The following is a 19,149-nucleotide window of genomic DNA, read 5'->3' as shown; positions in this document are numbered from 1 at the left end:
ATTTGGGACAGGAACCCATTTTCCCTTAAAAGTGCAGGCTTCCAGGGCCTCCCCTGGTGGCGTAGCGGCTGAGCACCGGGCTGCGAAGTTGCCTGCAACCTCTGCAGCACTAGTTCGATCCCCGGCTGCTGGTGAGGGTCCCACATGGCGCCACGCAGACCTCTCCTGCCCTGCCCCGTGCTCCCCTCAGCAGTGTACTTCTGTCCTTCTGCCTGTTCTGTCCCCGCTCTGGCTCTGGTGAATCCTCTCACCCTCCCGCGCTTCTGACTGTACCCAGTGCTTGCATAAATAAATGAATCTTTAAAAAAAATAAAGAAAGAAAAACAACGTTGAAAAAAAAAAAAAAAGTGCAGGCTTCCAAAGACAGGGGACACAGAAGATTCCTGTATTTATAAACAATAAAAAGTTTTGTCTGTATTCTAAGTCCTACTGCATATTGTCTGTAGGGAGGGGTGGGGGCAGTGTGGGGGGGTGAGGAGGAAGAATGACACTCCTGTACCTGAACTCAAAATGGCAACTTACCCCTCAATATCCAAATCCCCAGGACTTCTGCCATGACTTTTCAAACACCTATGAAGGACCTTCCCCAAGCATATCTCTAATTTCTCTCTAAAAGAAACCATGCTCTGAAATGATTTACACTGAATGTTTCTCTTCCCATATCTCAAAACTAATTTTCTCAGTACACTTACCTCATTAGCAGAACTGTATGATTAACTCAATTCCTACTTTAAAAAAACCCTTTCTCTATAACCCTCTTATGAATACTCCCCTGGCCCCCTCCACCACCCCCGTGTGCATGTGTATTTTTGGCTTGTATCTTAATTGCAGGATTTCAGACAGTAGAGGCCTGTTACTTTGGAACAGGCAGTAATATATAGGCTGTAAGCACACCCCAGCCAGCTCTCCTAAAATTTCTCCTTTTCCATTTCTTTCTTTCCTCTACTTCTGAATCACAGAAACACTCAATTTTCTTATTTTCAAAATTTAGAGATCTAATTAGCTTTACTGAACAATAAATGAATCAGACACCATATTATAAAGGTGCTGCCAAAAACTCATGTTTTTGTTTTGTTTACAATGTTTAGAGGTCGAGGGAAATTAGGTGGAAACAAGATGGTCATTTGGACTGAAAGTGCTAAACTCTTAATTTGTATACAAACCTTAATAACTAAAATAATTATTTCTACTTTCTGGCAGGATTTTTCCTTATTAATAAAGAAATAAATTACAGCTGCACAGTTTTAAACATATTCCAAAATTTAATTATTCTAATCTCTCATGAAACTAAACTTAAGTCTCATTACTGAAGGTATTAAATAATGCTGTCTAATACCACGTGCTGTAAAATAATGCCCTCTATGGACTAAATTATAGCACTTCAACATTAACTACGAATTGAACCTTAAGATATAGAGAAAATGAATGACAATATAAAAGACCAAAAAAAAATGAGCATTTTAATTATAGACTATTTCATATAGCTGCTAAAAATGAACACTAGAATCCACAGAAAACAGAAAATAATACTATTCAATGAGAACTAAATAAATTCTGGCTTATTATACCCTAAAATAAATGTTCAGATATTACAAAAGATCCAAAGCATTTTGAAATTTGGAACTGTAATAGTCACCAGGCTTTGCACAGACCTTCTGCAACTTCTTAGCTTTCACTTAAGTACACGGGGAAATCATAGTCATTTCATGTCTAAAATAGCATGATTCAAGCATTAATTCAGTACCATGTGTCAAAATTCAAAATCATTTTATAGTCTGTTTTAAAAATGCTATATGAAAAATTAACATAAAGCAAAAATTCGTAAATCTTTACATTTCTCTGTCCAACTATGTATTTATTCCATATGGTAATTATAGAGCATTCTGCATACCTTGTTTTCTAGCAACAACACTAGATGGCACCAACTCCCGTAGTACAGTTGATTGTACAATCCAAAAACTGTTCTTAATTTTTTACTCTTCTCTACAATTGCAGCGTGGTAACAGGCAACTAGATCAGTTTGATGGGAAAAGGAAAAAAACACCACCAAAAAGGCTTATGATGTAAAATTATCTCTAACCAGAATGCAGAATCAATTTTAAAACAATCAGAAGTAAATGTGAAAATGAAACCGCAAATAAAAATTGTAATTTTCCCATGGTAATATACAGGAAAATACCCACTAAAATGTGAAGAAAAAAATCATTGGGAAAACTAATATTTCAAGAGTTTGCATCCTTTGTATATAAATAACTCAGAAGAGATGAGTATTTTAAAATGGGCAAAGGGTATGAACAGGCAATTCACAACAGAAATACAAATAAGGTTAAGAAATGGAACATGTTCTTCTTCACTAATAATCGAAGAGCAACCCAACAAATACCATTTAACCTAAACTGCTAAGGTAAAGAAATAATAAGCACAGAGTAACCAAGGAGGATATATAATAAGAAATAAATCATAATGACTTTCTAGCAAAGAGCGCTAGATGGGTAGGCAACAGAAACAGGAAGATTGTCATTGTACTTTTTGAATTTTGTATAATGTGGAACTATTATCTATGAAAAAATTTATAATAAACACAATGATAACAGAGAAAAGGGTGTTTTGTGAGGATAAAAAGTAGTCCAACTTTTCTAATGGTAATTTTTTGTTTAAATTCTTAATGTCATACCCACTGGCCTAAGGGTTTATTTCTCATAATTTATGAAAAAAAATTAATAGCTATGTAAAACATATTTAAATATAGAGAGATAAGCGTGATAGCATTACTTAAAAAATTAGAAGTAGGGAATAATACAAGAGGAGCCAGACCACTGGTGAAATTATAATCATACTAAGGAACACTAAGCATCAAAAAAAATTGTTCACACAGAAAATTATTTAAAGACAAGGAAATGTTTGCATTATGTAAGATTTTGCTAAATCTTTTTTTAGAAGCTACAACATTACTGATTTCACTGACAGCTGGCAGGTCCATGAGAGAAATTCTGACTAATAAAATTAGGAAGTTCAAAAAATTTAAGCATTTGCCCAGCTAATCGATAGTCAGTATTGCAACTAAAAGTTGTAAAATGTCTGTAAACTGTCTAAGATGAAGTTCTTTCAACCACATTATATTTAGCAGTATCTTATTTTTTATGATACATACTTCATATTTATTTTCAACTTGTATTGGGTCCATAGTAAGTACTAAATGAATCCTCACTGATTTTACAATGTGACATTGAAGTAAATATCATCAATTCCTTTATTAACCGTCACAATTTAGGTACACTTTACATTTACTAGGAGTGTTCTAGTTAAAGGTATTTCTACTCAATTTGTTAAACATTTTCCAAGTACATAAATTTCTAACTTGTTTCAAGTTAAGACTCACTATCATAACCAAAGTCCCACTAAAAGTGTCCTAAATATGGTCATTAAAAATACATTTTAACCAAAATACTAAGCCTTAATTGCTATAATTTAGTGAAAAAGGTGAAAAGCTATCTAGAAAATTTTTTTAATATAAGAAAAATGTGTTAAGTCTAAACATCAAAATAAAGCTCTTACTCATGAGTACACAGTATATGCAAATTTGCAAACTATAATTTTTATTTTTAATCTAGATAAATGGGTTCTTCTAAGTGAGCTCTTTATTATGGTAATACTACTTGCTATTAGATAGTAAACAGTTTAAGTATCATTAATAAATAATCAACTTGTGGTTTATACATTATTCACCAAATGTTCCAGCAGGTCAGCAAAACACAACCTCTACTCTGGATTGCAAACTGAAAATATTCTATGAGTTAGTGAAAGAACAAGCAAACAGAAAAACATATTAAAGCAATCAGTATCATTAAGTTAAAATCAGTCATATGGATCAAAGACATTAGCATCTTTCTTTATCAATGGCCTACCAACAACATAGGTAATAGCTGACCTCACTAGGGTCATTCAGTCTCCACATGGAAGCAACAAAATGTTATCCTCATTCTTTTATCCCCACATGACAAAAAATAGATTTTCTTGACTTTTAAAAAATGTTTTGGCATTGGCTAATGTCCCCAACACAAGAACTATATAATTATGGCAGCAACACCTTGGTTGTCAGCCAAATTTAGGGCAATAACTGCTCAATCCAAAATGGGGAAACAACTAAGAAAGGGTAAAACCTATACTGGAACCCAAGTTCTTCACACGCTGGGGAAAAAAATCTCCCTTGTGGAAGAGTATAAGAAAGAACATTAAACCAGTATCTAGAAAACAACAGAAGTTCAAAGGTATTATGTGTATTACATAATTTGCTATATACCTTAGGAGAGTTACTATCCCTCGATTTAGGTTTTATCATCATAAAATAGTTTCTTTTGGGCCTCCCTGGTGGTGCAGGGGTTAAGTCGCAGCGCTATCAAGCTATCACCAGCCACTGCAACGTGAGTGTGATCCTCAGGCAGGGAAATGACCCACATGACACAGCAGACCTCTCCTGTCTCACTGCTCCCCTCAGCAGTGTTATTTCAGTAGATCCGCCTGTTCAGCTCCTCACTCTGTCTCTGGTGAATCCTCTCACCCCCCACACCTCTGACCTATACCCCAGTTCTTATATGCATAAATAAATCTTTAAAAATACATCTTTAAAAAAAAAAGTAGTTTCTTCTTTAAGATTGTGGTGGAGACTAACTGATATCAATATGCAAAAAAGCTTTTCTCCTGGGCCTCCCTGGTGGCACAGGGGTTAAAGACACAGTGCTCATCAAGCTACTGCCAGTCATTACAGCATGGGTTTGATCCCCTGTCAGCCATGAAGCTAACCCATATGGTACAGCAGACCTCTCCTCTCTCTCCCTCTGCTCCCCTCAACAGTATATTTCAGTAGATCTGCCTGTTCTGCACCCCACTCTGTCTCTGGTCAATCTTCTCACCTCCCTGCACCTGTGGCCTACACCCCAGATCTTGTATACATACATAAATAAATCTTTAAAAAAAAAAAGATTTTCTCCAACTTTCAAAATTCCCAATTTAGAATCCTCCTAAATAGAAAAAAAGAAAAACTGAAACTGAAACACATTAATCTAATTTTCAAATGAATATTACAAACACACTGAAGGTGGAGAAAAGGGAAAAAAGAACTAATCCAAGTAATTTGCATTTGTGCATATATATATATATTTATATACAATCTTGGGCAGGAGGTAACTTTTATTAACGTCATTGTATTATAACAATTTTAAAAAGCATTTTATAACTATTTTAGGTATATTAAATTAAAGAGTTAAGCAAGTGAGTAAATGTATTGGTAGTGTTGCGAGCCAGGGTACTCATGATCCAAGGAACATGCAAAAATAGGAAGTGAGGGCTTCCCTGGTGGCACAAGGGGTTGGGCACCTCACTATGAAGCAATGCGCAGCTTCTGCAGCATGAGTTTGATCCCCGGCCAGCCAGGGAGAAACCCACATGGCAAGGCAGACCTCTCCTGTCTCACCCGCTGCTCCCCTCAGCGGTGTATTTCAGTCAATCTGCCTGTTCTGTTCACCATTCAGTTTCTGGTGGATCCTCTAACCCCATCCCTCCCGACCCCCACATGTCTGGCCTGTGTTCTTGTATGCATAGATAAATGAATCTTTAAAAAAAAAAAAAGGAAGTGAAAGAAGAAATGATCATTTTGGGAATGGATCAGAACTGAAGTTATCTGTGTGAACTCATAATTTCTAAAATAAGTAAATGTTCATGCTTATGCTTAGTTGTATATATGTATACGAGCATTTCCTAGTTCTGCCCACTGAAAGAGATAAAAATGATCCTAATAACCGGGAGTATTAACTACCATTCAGCTCTTGACCTTTAACACAACTACAGATTAAAAGCAATCAAGTATCCCTAGAGAAATGGCTGCAGTTCTGAGCACAGTAGGCATGAGATGAATCGTCAACATTTTGTTATGTTAGAAAGAAGAAATGCTTTCCTTTCTACCACCCTCTGCACTCCCACCCCCACAAAAAAGATAGCTGCTGGTCGATTTGAATAGGGCCCACCAAATCAGAACAGTTTACATTTAGTAGAAAACATTAACCTCATCAGTGTGGGACCCTCCAGGTAGAATGTAAGACAGTCTTTGTATGTTTTTTTACATTTTTTTCCTTCAGTTACTTTTTAGTAATGCATTATAAACCATTGAGGGGGAAATAGATGTTCACTGATCCACACTGATGATAACTAATTCATTAACGGAAAAGGGCTCTTGCCAACAGTAAAATGACAAAGCCTAATTTAGAAACATGGAGGGAATGTTGGAACTGAAAAGTCATCAAATTGCAACTTAATGGTAAAAATTGAATCAAGGAAGAATTATTAATGAATACTAAATTTGGGGGTGGAGTAATGCCTGCTGGGGGGCAGGCATTCTGCATGGTGTTAAGTATCTATTTTTCAATGAGGAAAACAGGGACAAACTGTCACATACTCAAAATTAAACTCATCACTGACGGATTGATGGATAGCGAGTACTCCAAATATGATACCATGAGAGAAATACTACATCATCTTCATTTTGCCCATGAATTCATAATCTCATTCTAATCACTAAGAAACATCAAACAACTACAAAATGTGGAAGGGGCCTATATTGTTCAAAAATATTAATGTCACATGGAGTAAAGAATGGAAGTGATCCAGATTTAAAGGCATAAAAGCAACATGATAATTAAATGCAAAACTTGGAAGATTAAATGCAGATCTTATAGTAGAGAAAACTATAAAGGACATTATTGGGCAAATAAAAAAACTGGAATATGAATGGTAGACTATATAAATGTAAATTTAAGGATTTAAGAGCTATACTGAGGTTATGTAAAAGAATATCTCTTTCTGAAGCATTTAAGGATAAAAGGTCAGAATGCACATATTATTACTCTCAAATGATTCTGAGAAAACAAGATTGATAATGTGTCCAGGTAGTTAGCTATAGAAAGAGATCATAATAAAGCAAATGGGGTAAATGTTAATAGGGAAGTTTAGATAAACAGCAATTATTTTTAAGTTTGAAGTTATTTCCACACAAGTCAAATTTTAAAAAGCAATGATTTTTAGAATGATCCTACCTAAATGATTCCATATTTTTTTTAATTCTGCTAAATTCCAGTCATAACTAATTTAGCATCTCAAGTATCAAATTCTTCTTTAGCTTAAATTGATTTCAGTTAAAACTCTGAATAAACCCAAATTATTTTTTTACTTAGTTACACATGATCAGCTCACAAATCTACATCCCTGCTGCAAGTGAGGAGGTTTCTACATACTGGCCATAACACTCACAATACACTCACCTACCCCTAATATGACACAAAACAGGATTTGGAAAACTTTTGTCACATTTACATAAATAAGCAGGGCTATGTGTTTACTCATTTGTAATTTGAAATTTTCATAGAATCCTCTCTTCACTGAAGCCATTCCTAACATTACAAGGTTGAGCTAACCACTCTTCACTCTTAGTATGTATCGGTGTCTTCCACTTCCAATGATTATATACTCCTATCCCGAAACTGTCATTCCTGTGCAAAAATGAGACTTGTAAATATGATCTGAGAAAAACATTTCAATTGTCATGTGGTAGTGCTGCCTGTCAGTGTCTATACTTTCCAAAAGTTTCACTATCTTGGTCTATTTATAGTAGACAAATTTATACAATTATTAGAATGTTTTCTTATACCTTTGTTGTTTCATTTTTTAATGAGTAGAAAGTGAGGAAAGTACCAATAGTAATACTGTAAGCAAAAATGGAAGCCATGAGGATACCAAAGAATAAATCTTTAGCCACAGAATTTTTTTAAAAATTAAAGAACATAAATTTTTTTTCCAAAGAAGACATACAGATGGCTAAAGAGATAAAAGATACATAAAGAGATTCTCAACATCCCTCTAATCATCAAGAAAAAACATAAATCAACCACGACGAGATATTGCCTCACACATGGTAAAATGGCCATTATCAAAAACACAAGAGATAACAGATATTTGCATGAATGTGGAGAAAGGGAACCTTTGTACATTGTTCGTGGGAATGTAGACTGATGCAGTCACTATAAAATACAGTATATAAGTTCCTCAAAAAAATAAAAATAGAGGGCCTCCCCTGGTGGCGCAGGCAGTTTTGCGCAGCGCTGTGAAGCTGTCCGCAGCCTCTGCAGTGCCGGTTCGATCCCGGCTGGCCAGCAAGGGTCCCACATGGTGTGGCAGACCTCTCCTGTCTCTCCCACTGCTCCCCTCAGCAGTGTATTTCAGTCAGTCTGCCTGTTCTTTTTTTTTTTTTTTTAGATTTATTTATTTATTTATACAAGCACTGGGTACAGTCAGAAGCGCAGGAAGGTGAGGGAATTCATCAGAGCCAGAGTGGAGAACAGAACAGGCAGACTGACGAACCGGGAATCGAACCCGTGCTGCAGAGGCTGCGGGCAGCTTCGCAGCCCAGCGCTCAACCACTGCGCCACCAGAGGAGGCCCAGTCTGCCTGTTCTGTTCACCACTCTGTCTCTGGTGAATCCTCTCACCCTCCCGCGAATCTGGCCTGTACCCTGGTTCTTGTGTAAATAAATAAATAAAAATCTTTAAAAAAATAAAAATAGAATTACCAAGTGATTCAACAATTCCAATTCTGGGTATTTATCAAAAACAAAACAAAACAGTAACTCAAAAAGATATATATGCATTCCCTATGACAGCATTATTTACGATAGCCCAGGTACACACGCAACCTAAGTGTTCACCGATGGATTAATGGGTACAGAAAATGAGTGAAACTTCACACACAGAGAGTAAAATTTTATATATATGAAATGAAACATTATTCAGTTATTAAAAAATGAAATCCTGGGCCTCCCCAGTGGCGCAGCAGGTTGTGCTCAATTTTATTGAGCACAGCGCTGTGAAGCTGTCCACACCCTATGCAGCGCAGGTTCGATTCCCAGCCAGCCAGGGAGATTTCCACATGGCGCAGCAGACCTCTCCTGTCGCGCCCGCTGCTCCCCTCAGCAGTGCTTTCAGTCTGTCTGCCTGTTCTGTGCCAGTGAATCCTCTCACCCTCCCGTGCCTCTTGCCTGTACCCCAGCTATTGTATAAATTAAAAAAAAAATCTGGGAAAAAAGAAATCCTGCCATTTAGGATATGGATGGGCCTTAAGGATACTATGTTAAGTCAGTCAGAAAAAGACATACCATATGATCTCTTGTACATGACATCTTTTTTCTGAAAAGGCATTAGTAACTATTCTCTAAAGAAAAAATGCGAACATTGTTTATACTTCCTTCTTCAACCATCCCTACTCAGCATTCTAAGCATTGCTCTCATTTCTTTACTTAAATCAAAACAAGGCATCATAAGTACAGGTCAAGATCCCTAGGTTATTAAAATCAATCTAAGAGACAGCTGACTCCTAAAATACCTGAGTGCCCGCATCTACTAGAAGACCATCAGCATCAAGGAGGGAGTGTTGGGGTAGACACAGTTAGACGTTAGAGACTGGTATAACACCTCCCTGCTTTTCCTTGGTCTTCACCCACACTATCATTACGCTGCTCTGGACTTCTCCTGTTTTCTCTCTCCTAAACCATTTTACTGTGCTGTTGGAAATCCCAACTCCACTGTGAACCATCTCCCCTAACCTTCAACTTCTTCACTGAAAATTGCTACCAAATCTAATTCTTCAAACCGCCTTCCCTGTGGAATTCTCTAAATAGGGGACATGTATTCTCTAATACCTCAACCCAGACTATTATTTCAGAGGTTTGGGGCAACAGTCGCAGTCATCCAGACATCCATACTCTGTTCTTCCTTATTGCTCCCATCTACCATTCTGCCAGTTGCCTCACTACCCTATATGAAAAAGACTCTTGTTCCTAGTTCCTAATCTTTCTTGTCACCCAAGTCCTGCCATCATCCTGCCATCATCACGACTTTAATACCATGTGAAAGAACAATCCAACATCTTAGCTTCACGGTTTACTTGACTTCACCTCCAGCAACTTTCCCACTTTAGTCCTTGTCTCATGATCATTATGGAATTCCAAATTCAACATCTAACACACAAGCACAGACACAATCCTACTTAGACCACAGCATCCTATCGTTTTGGTGTTCTTATTTTTATTCTCATTACTCTTGGTTCTTAGATCTCATTTGGTCCTCAAGCTGACTTTCTACTCTCTTACCAACTCCCTTTTCTCTCTTTACAATCTTCAACTTACATGTCACAATCCATTATTTCAATCTACTCTCTTACTATTATCCCCACTTCCATTGACTACAGCAATGGGTCCATCTAGTAACACACAACCTTGAATTTGCCTTCTCTGAATCCATATCCAGACTTTGGCCTCACCCCATCAGCACACACAGACCACCTCTTCAACTCTAAATGCAAATGTATTTGTTTCTCTAATTAGAAGACATTTCAGGCCTCTTTCACCCAAGCATGTTTCAGTTACTCTCAGCAAATAACCTAATATACTACTCTAAAGAATAAACATATCCAACAATTTCACCTTCCAGCTACAAAATCCTAGCAACACCTTTATTCTACTCTCCTTTCACTACAACCTTTGCTCACCTTTCACTACAAAGTCCTTCAAAATCTTTCTTCCTAGATCCTCTACCTGAGTCTCATATCATCTCCTCTTGGACTTTCTACTAGACATCCTTAAGAAAAAGTTGTTCCTTAACCTCACACACTCCCTTGCACATGCAAACACCACCTTCTCCACATTATCAAACTACTTAGAAATTGTCAACATTTATTATCCATTTGCTCAAGTCCTATTTACTCAACCCTAGCACTGCCCAATTCACACTACTTGCCACTGTCAAGCCAATTCCTTCCCTCATTTTTTCCACAAATTCACAATTTTTAACTGATCTCTCTAGTATTTGATAATGTTGAACAAATTCTTCCACCATCGAATCTTCTCTTGGCTCCACCTAGTTGAAGACTGTGGTTTCCATTACTATTTCTCAACTTAGGGCAAATATAATCAAAGTCTCTCACATCCATCACTTTTGGATGTCTCATAGGTACCTTAATAAAAACATATTCAAAATTGAAGTTTCTATCTCCACTTCTTAAGCATGTATTCTTTCATGTTTCCTTAGTCCTGATTTCAGGTGATTGTCATCTAAGGTAATTGTGCAGACCAACAACGCAGGGTCCGTGTAGTCATGTCTAAGTCCTTCCCTTCTCGTTCGTGTCCATCTTCAATCAAATACTAAGTCCGATGTCGCCATGCTTATCCCACCGCCTTAATGTTAATCTCTTTCTTAAATTATAGTAATAATCTCTAACTGGTCTCGCTACCAGTAAATGTCACCATCCTCCAATAACTAACACAGTAAATACACAATAATCACTAGATATTTTTATGGAGGAAAAAAAGCTAAATTAGAATGTTAAATTAAAAACACATGTTCAAATCACTTCACACAAACCAAGTATTGGGAAAATGTAGAGTCAAGACCAAAAAATGAGAATGAGTACATACATCAGTTCATAATTAACACTTTTCAACAAAATGTCTACTACTCAATTTTTTTTATGTTAAGTTATACCTATCACTGGAAAGCACTACATTATATTGAAATATTAGAAATGTTATAGAAATTCTCTTTTATTAAAAATGTTAAATGAAATATTTCTGGGAAAACCAGGAAATGTCTATTTTTTAATGCTCTTGCTCTTCACGCTATCAAGAAACACTAAAGCAAGTGAAAAGAAATAGACACTGAGCCAATTCTAACTAAAAAAAAAATTCTAATTCCATGGTGCAATGTAAAAATGACCATTGGGTAATTGCATGAAAAAGTTAAAATCAAGGATGAGTGGTGATTGCAAGCAAGATAGAAAAAATACTAAAACCTTCAAACAAGACAGTAGAAAAGAATTCTTACCAATGTGCTATATTAGATATGATAAAGGCAATATACTACACAAAATGTAGTAGAATGTCACATGATAAGGAAAAATAGTGTTAAGAAGCACAAAACAATGTATGGACTGATTACCTGAAGTTTTACTCAGCTCTGCTGAAAAGATAGCAGTTGGTGATCTTTTCTCCTTTTCTGTATCAGGAGGAAGTTTTTTCTCAGCTTCTTTCAAAAGAACTTTGGGTTTAACTATACTGCCTATCTCTGTTTGAGTGGGCAAAGCAGGAATATTTGGAGGCAGTAAGGACACCTTTGAAGTATCAGGCCTATCTTTGGAAAATTTATCTGAGACACAGACTTCATCTTCATCTTTAGGTTGTGCATTCTTGAAAGAAAGAGTATGGGGTAAATGTGAGCAAGGCAATGACTCAGCTCCATCCTGGACATTAGCTTTTTCACTTTTGTGGGATACTTCTAGGTCACTGTATTCCCTGACTATCTGAGGAGAAAAATCAGTTTTAGAACTGACAAATGTAGGGAATTCGTCTATAATCTCAATTGGGGATGAATCTGAAAATGTTTCACTCTCTCTTATTTTTGCTTCCTTAGAAATAAATAAGCCATCATTTGAGTAAACTGCAGTATTGAGTTCCTCCATCTGCAAAGGAATTTTCTCCTTTTGGGTCAATGTTGAAACTTCATCAGGTGATAAGGTACTTTTTGTGGTATCTAAATTAGGCTGAAATGATTCTAAATATGGCTTTCCCACCTCAGGAAGTGGTGAAGCACTGAATCTTTCCTTACTTTCCTGCTTGCTGATTGACTGAGATGTTTCAATGAGACTTTCTTTCACAAGTATCACAGCTTCATCTTGTTTGGGGGGAACGTCAGATATTGAGTCATCACTAAATAAGTCAACTGGTTCAGAATCAGGTGAGGAATCTTCAACCAGCTCAGAATGATCAGGCACAGGCTGTGCAACTTTTGCTATTTCTGAATAATTAGAAAAATCTGGCATTGGTTCAGTAGTGAGTTTTGTCTCTTTAATCAAATCACAAGCAATAGATATATAAGGAGTTTCTGTTTCTTGAGCACCTACATTAATACCTTCAGGCTCTTTAGTTCCTTCCTTTATTATTCCCGATACTTTTTTTAGTGATACATTCATGGCCTCTTCATAAGGGGGTGGATTTTCAGGCTCAAGTTTCATGTTTTCATAATTAACTATAGGAGGAGCTTCTAAAGGTGATGAACTGGGCTGCACTGCAGAAGTACCAGCACTAGGAACGATGGAATTTAATGGTGCTTCCATAACAATGTCAGGCAAAACTGGTGAAGGAGTAGCTTCAGATTCTTCAAATGATGGGCAAAGCTGTGCTACGGGGTATAGTGACTCCTGCAAAGTTTCTGATGTCTGAACCAAGTCCATTTTTGTTTCAAAAGCAACCTTTGTACCTGTCACTTCATTCAATTCACTTTCACAAGCTTCCTGTACTAAATCTGGGGTTAGACCTTCAGGCATATTTGCCACTACTTCCCCACCAGACACCTTTGATAAATTATCTGTTGTGACATAATCTGTTGTCTCAGCATCCTGGGTTGCTACAAGGAAAGGATTTGATGTTTTGGTGCTAGTATTCTTCTCCGTTATAATTTGGGCCTTCTTCTCCTCTATTTTTTTTTCATCTGTCTTGTTTTCTGAAGCACGGTCCTCCAACAAAGGAAAAATATTTGTTGACATTCTTTCAGTTGCAGCTGGGTTAAAGGGAGCACATGTGATATATGTTCCCGAACCATCCTTTATAGCTTCTGGTGTACTGGGAAAAGAGGTATCATCATTACTGCTTTCGCTATCTTTTCCATGACTCATTTGCTCAAGGTTACCTACAAAACATTTCTCATACATTTTACTTTCTAACTTGCCCTCTATATTACCTCCAGAAGCCAACACATCACTATTTTCCTTATAAGTCTCTTTTATTTCCCATACTTGTTCAAATGGTTTGAAGTCTGCATATTCTTCCCTCAAAGGAGCTTCTGCTCTAATTCCCTTTACATTAAAACTGTCCTTTGTTTTTTCTGGAGACACAATTTTGTCCTCCTCTTTAACTGATTTAGTCAGGGCTACAGGTAAGACTTGTTGATTATGAAGGATGTTATTACTAACTAAATCATCTTCTTCATCTTTACTCTTCACAATTATCTCTTCCCTAGGGTCTGCTATTATGGCAGATTCTACCTTTTGAGAGCCACTGAATGATGATCCCATTTCTGAGTATTCCAATTCTGAAAAATCTGTTACATCTTTGTCTACAAATGGATTTTTTGCCTTCTCTGAGAATGCTTTAAAAGCTTCATTTGAAGTTTCTTGATGTGTTCCTTTGGTGGGTAATACTGCTGATAAATTACCAAGGTATTCCTGTTCTTTAAAAGAAGCAGCTGAGAAGGGAGATAGAGAAGGAAGAGAAGCAGCAGTTTCAAGCAGGAGAGATGGGAAATCCTCTTGACCAGTGGAAACAGTGTTACCTGGCTGCTCCTTCATGTCCATAATTTTTTCTGTGACCATGGACAGAAAGGAAAGTTAGAGAATGCCAGTGTTCTCAGAGTTAATGCAAGTTTTATGATAGATTCAAAATAGCGTTTTAGTAACTGACTGTTAACTAGAATTAAATGTTAGTTAACATTTCATAAACAACCAGGTAGACTTTGAATCATTACTGAAAAAATTTAAAGTTCTGTCAATAAAACCTGTGCACAGCTACAGAGGTGGATTATATGCTACACAAAGGCACAGATCAAGTCTCAAAATCAACTGAGAAAAACTACTTTTAACTCATCTTTGAGAGGAAGGAAAGAAAATTTAAGAGAAGAGTTTGGCAGTAATAAAAAGAAGTGGCATTGGATAATTAAATGCCATAGACAAGCATTCATTACAAGAAAGCTTTACACTATAAACAAATTAACTGTACCAAGAGGAGGAAGTCAATATTTAAATACATGTATCAAGGGTCTAAGAATTCCTTACATAATTTTGATTATTACAGGTTCTACCCATTTCTCTCTTGGATATAGCATCTAAAATGTAAATTTCAGGTTTTTCAGTAGACAAACATTCTTAGAACCAATACTAATATTTAGTAAATTCAAACTACTCTCTACAGTTAACAAAGCTAGAGTTAAAGCTAGAATACACAGAGGATAAAAGGCTAGCAGAAAGAACTTGCCTGCAGAGGAGTGTATCACAGGCTCAGATGCAGCAGGAAGAGCAAAAAGTGTCTCATCTGAAAAACAAATAGAATATAACCTCAGCAGAAATAAAGAGAGTTGGAAGGAGACTAAAGAGCAGCAAGCACAGGTTCAGTTTGCAATGAGATAACACAAAACTATCTACCGAGAAAAGGCCAAGATGAATAGGAAAATAGTACCATGAATTCAGATTAAGTTTAATATACTATAAAGTTTAATATATCCACAGTGCACACCCGTGTCCTTCTAGTTTCTACAGCTTTAAACATATTCATAAATCTATCATTTTTCAAGAAACTTTATGAACTAAATTCCATGGCCTTAAGATACTATTCCTCTAATTTAACATGCTACATTCAAAACTTTTACTCATTTTTTCAGATAGGTAAATTATCAAGTCCTATTCCAGTCAACAATATAAAAGATGCATCTGAAAAAAATTAATCAGAACTTTTAATTTCTTTTTACTGACATGTTAAAAATGCAGAACGCTTGGGCCTCCTTGGTGGCCTAGGGATTAAGTGTCAGCACTACCACAGTGAAGGCCCTCCCACTGCAAAGCAGCATGAGCTCGATCCCTGGCCAGGGAGCCAACCTACATGGGGTAGTAGACCTCTCCTGTTTTGCAAGCTGCTGCTCCAGTTGGCAGTATATTTCAGTAGATCTGCCTGTCTTGTTCCCCACTCTGTCTCTGGTGAATCCTCTCAGCCCCTGCACCCCTCGCCTACACTCCAGTTATTCTATGCAAAAATAAATAAAATAAAAATATCTTACAATAAAGGAATAATTCTTTTTAAAAAATGCAGAACACTTTCAGAGATTCATGCATTTTCTTTTACATTCCAGATTGTCTAGTTTTAAAGAAAAAAGAGTTGTACATTTATTTTTTTTTAGACAAGGTCTTATGTGCCACTGTCCAAATTACACAGAAAATACTAATTACCATTAGGAATATCATTGCTATCATCTGTCTTGTTAATATTGAGGGTTACTTGTTATTCCAAATGTCTTACATGCAAGAAAACTCATTTTATCCCTTACAAACCTATTTTAAGAGTTGTTGTCAATATTCCCCATTTAACAGTTTCTTTACAAAATAGGTAAGTAACTAACAGACAACTAGTGGGACTCAGGCGATTTAACTCCAGAGCCCATTTCTTAACCACAGTATGTTATATGTTGTGAACTGAGTATTTGTGCCCACAAAATTCCTATTTTGAAGCCTTAACCTTCAATATGATGGTATTTGGAAGCAGGGCCTTTAGGGAGGAAGCTAGGGTTTTAAGAGTTCATGAGTGTGGGACCATGATCTTTTAAGATTAGTACCCTTCTAAGACAAAAGAGCTTGCCAGTGCGGCAGGCCTCCTGCATGTGAACACAGATGAGCAAGTGCATGTGTACACACACTCAGATGTCAGGTGAGCACACAGTAAAATGGCAGCCAAGAGAAGAAGGCTCTGAATGAAAGCTACCTTTCTAGAACCTTGATTTTAGGTTTCCCAGCCTCCAGAAATGTGAAAATTAAATTTCTGTTGCTTAAGATACCCAATCTATGGTATTCTGGTATGGCAACCCAAGCCAACAATACACTATATATTGGTCTACCAACCTAACCACTGCCAACTTTTATCTACAATTAGGGGATCCTTAGCTAAACAAACATCTATGGCTTATATTAGAAAGATCTTTAGCAAAAGACAATTTGAAATAATCTAAAAGACGACAGGATGTTATTCCTTTAGTGAAGAAGACCTGATAAATTTGGACACTTCTATCTGGAAAGACAATAAGACAAGGCTGACCAACAGAAAAAAAATGAAACATATAGCTCCCACAAATATGACTGTCTTCAGCAGTGTTTTCCCTCTGATAAGAAGGAAACTTAAATTTATGATGTCATAAATTTTAGATAAAACCTTACTGGGCATAAAAAAAAAAAAAAAAAAAAAACCTTACTGGGCATGATGTCATACCTAAAGAGTACTTAGATGGGGTAAAGGAAAATCCATATATGTGTTTCAAAGGGAATTCTATACCCTAAAACAGTATGTTCTATGGTCCGCTCATCCAAACCAGTAAGACATAATGCTTTATGAGGTTTTATAAAACATACATAATGTATACACACTTTTCAGCGGTAACAAGTTATGTAATTGATTGTAGTTAAGTTATACAGTTTCTCATTTGTAAAATGGGGAAAGCTGAAAATTCCTTTTTATAAAATAATGATTACAATCACACATAAAAGTGAGATCTGGGGGTCAAAGAGCAGAGCCAAAGCTGCTCCATCTAACTAAAAACAAATTCTTTACAAAATGGCTGTCTTTTTCATCTAGGAATACAGTTAAAAGCAACCAGCTCAGAGGCCAGTCTACTTAAAAATGAACTAGAAACATGTGTTACTGTTATAATTAGAGCAAAAACAAACTATATCTAATATTGTGTCCAAAATTTCAAGTATTACTTTAATGTATCCTTATTCCTACCTAATACCAGAATATCTCTTACAGTAAAATCTATATTCCTGGCATTTGACCAAGTGAGAAAATTTTAAAATCGTTACTTCAACTATTCTAGTGAAGTAAATTTCAAAACAAAATTTTTTAACCTTCATTTTGTAAAGTGAGATGCAATCTACAATTAAACATAAATACTGGATTTCTTTTTTTTTAAAAGATTTTATTTATGCATCCACGCACTGGGGGTATAGGTCAGGCGTGGGAGAGGGGAGGAGTTGAGAAGATTCACCAGAGACAGAGAGAGCGGGGAGCAGAACAGGCAGATTGACTAAAATACACTGCTGAGGGTAGCAGCAGATACTGGATTTCTAAAAGCACTTAAGAAAAAACTATTCAGCCTTCAAGGAAAGAGTTCCTCTGGCTCCTACACTAATCATAGATCATGGATCAGACTGCTGGGTTCAAATCCCAGACCCATCACTTACACTTTAACCCTGAGAAAGTTATTAGTTAGTGCCATTTGTTCATTTATAAATAAGGATAATAATAGTACCTACCTCAAAATGTTATGAGGAAGGTGAAAAGAAAAAAAAAAACAACTTGCCCTGAGTCCACAACTAGCAAGCCAGACAAGCACATGCATTCTTATCTCTGAGGGATGATTATGCATAAGTGCAACTGGTGTGAAATCTTACTTTATCAGCCCCTAAAGTTTGATGTACTGAAACAAGAGAAACTGTTACCTAACAAATATCCCATAATTATCTGAAATATTTAACTAATTGCTCTACTTCATAATATAACATTTATATGGGTATTAATGCTGACCAGGCACATTTTACTGCAGATGTTCTTTCAATACATAACACCATGCAGTAAGTGCAGATATTATCCTCATTTCACAGATGAGGAAAGAGAGAAATAAAAATGCTAAATTGTTTTTCTCAGAGTCATAAAGTTGAAAAGTAATAGATCTAAGATTTGCATCCTGAGAATTTATAAGCCCATACTTTTTTAACCATTCAGTGGTACCTACTTTCTAAAAACTTTCCTATTTAGAATTTAGAATTTAAAAATAAGCACAATTAAGAGTGTTATAAAAGAAAATTTTGATCGATACTAATGTATCATAGCTACCATATTCTAAGGCTAAAACTACCTTCCCTGTTTTTAAAGAAATTACTAATTTTAGATTAGTCATCCTTATTCTATTAAAAAAATCTGACTGACAAACAAATGAGTAAACTGTTTCATAATCAGGAGTACTGTATCAAATAAAAAGTGTAACACTGTGAATTACAGATATAGGGTGTGTATTTATTTATATATAATACACACATTAAGAGTGAGCTTACAAAGAAGGTTCACAATTTTCTCATCTACACAAAATGTCAAATTCTAACTACTGAATGAATTCAAAACCTTAAATATCAACCTCATCTATGTTATTTTGAACAGCAAGAAAAACTTAAATTAAGGACTTAATTTATACCCACTGTCCACACTAAGTAAAAACACAGTAGTATACTTTAAAAACAAACAAGTTTTCA

At 36.1% G+C, this 19,149-nt stretch overlaps 1 protein-coding gene across 1 annotated transcript in view; it reads right to left on the bottom strand.

Annotated features, from left to right (window-relative positions):
• RTN4 (reticulon 4) overlaps nt 1-15,170 on the bottom strand; it is a gene marked incomplete at both ends in the record, with an annotated part of 50,098 nt that extends 34,928 nt beyond the window's left edge. Inside the window, 2 exons of the mRNA XM_084234558.1 lie at nt 12,033-14,450; nt 15,119-15,170. Of these exons, the coding sequence (XP_084090684.1) occupies nt 12,033-14,442 (2,410 nt within the window). The remainder of the gene's footprint in view (nt 1-12,032; nt 14,451-15,118) is intronic.
• Nucleotides 15,171-19,149: the final 3,979 nt, after the last annotated feature.

Source organism: Talpa europaea, assembly GCF_964194135.1.
Source record: "Talpa europaea genome assembly, chromosome: 6".
NCBI classification, from domain to species: domain Eukaryota; kingdom Metazoa; phylum Chordata; class Mammalia; order Eulipotyphla; family Talpidae; genus Talpa; species Talpa europaea.
The sequence above is the reverse complement of the archived record's forward strand: the minus strand, read 5'-3'. Positions and strand labels throughout refer to the sequence as shown.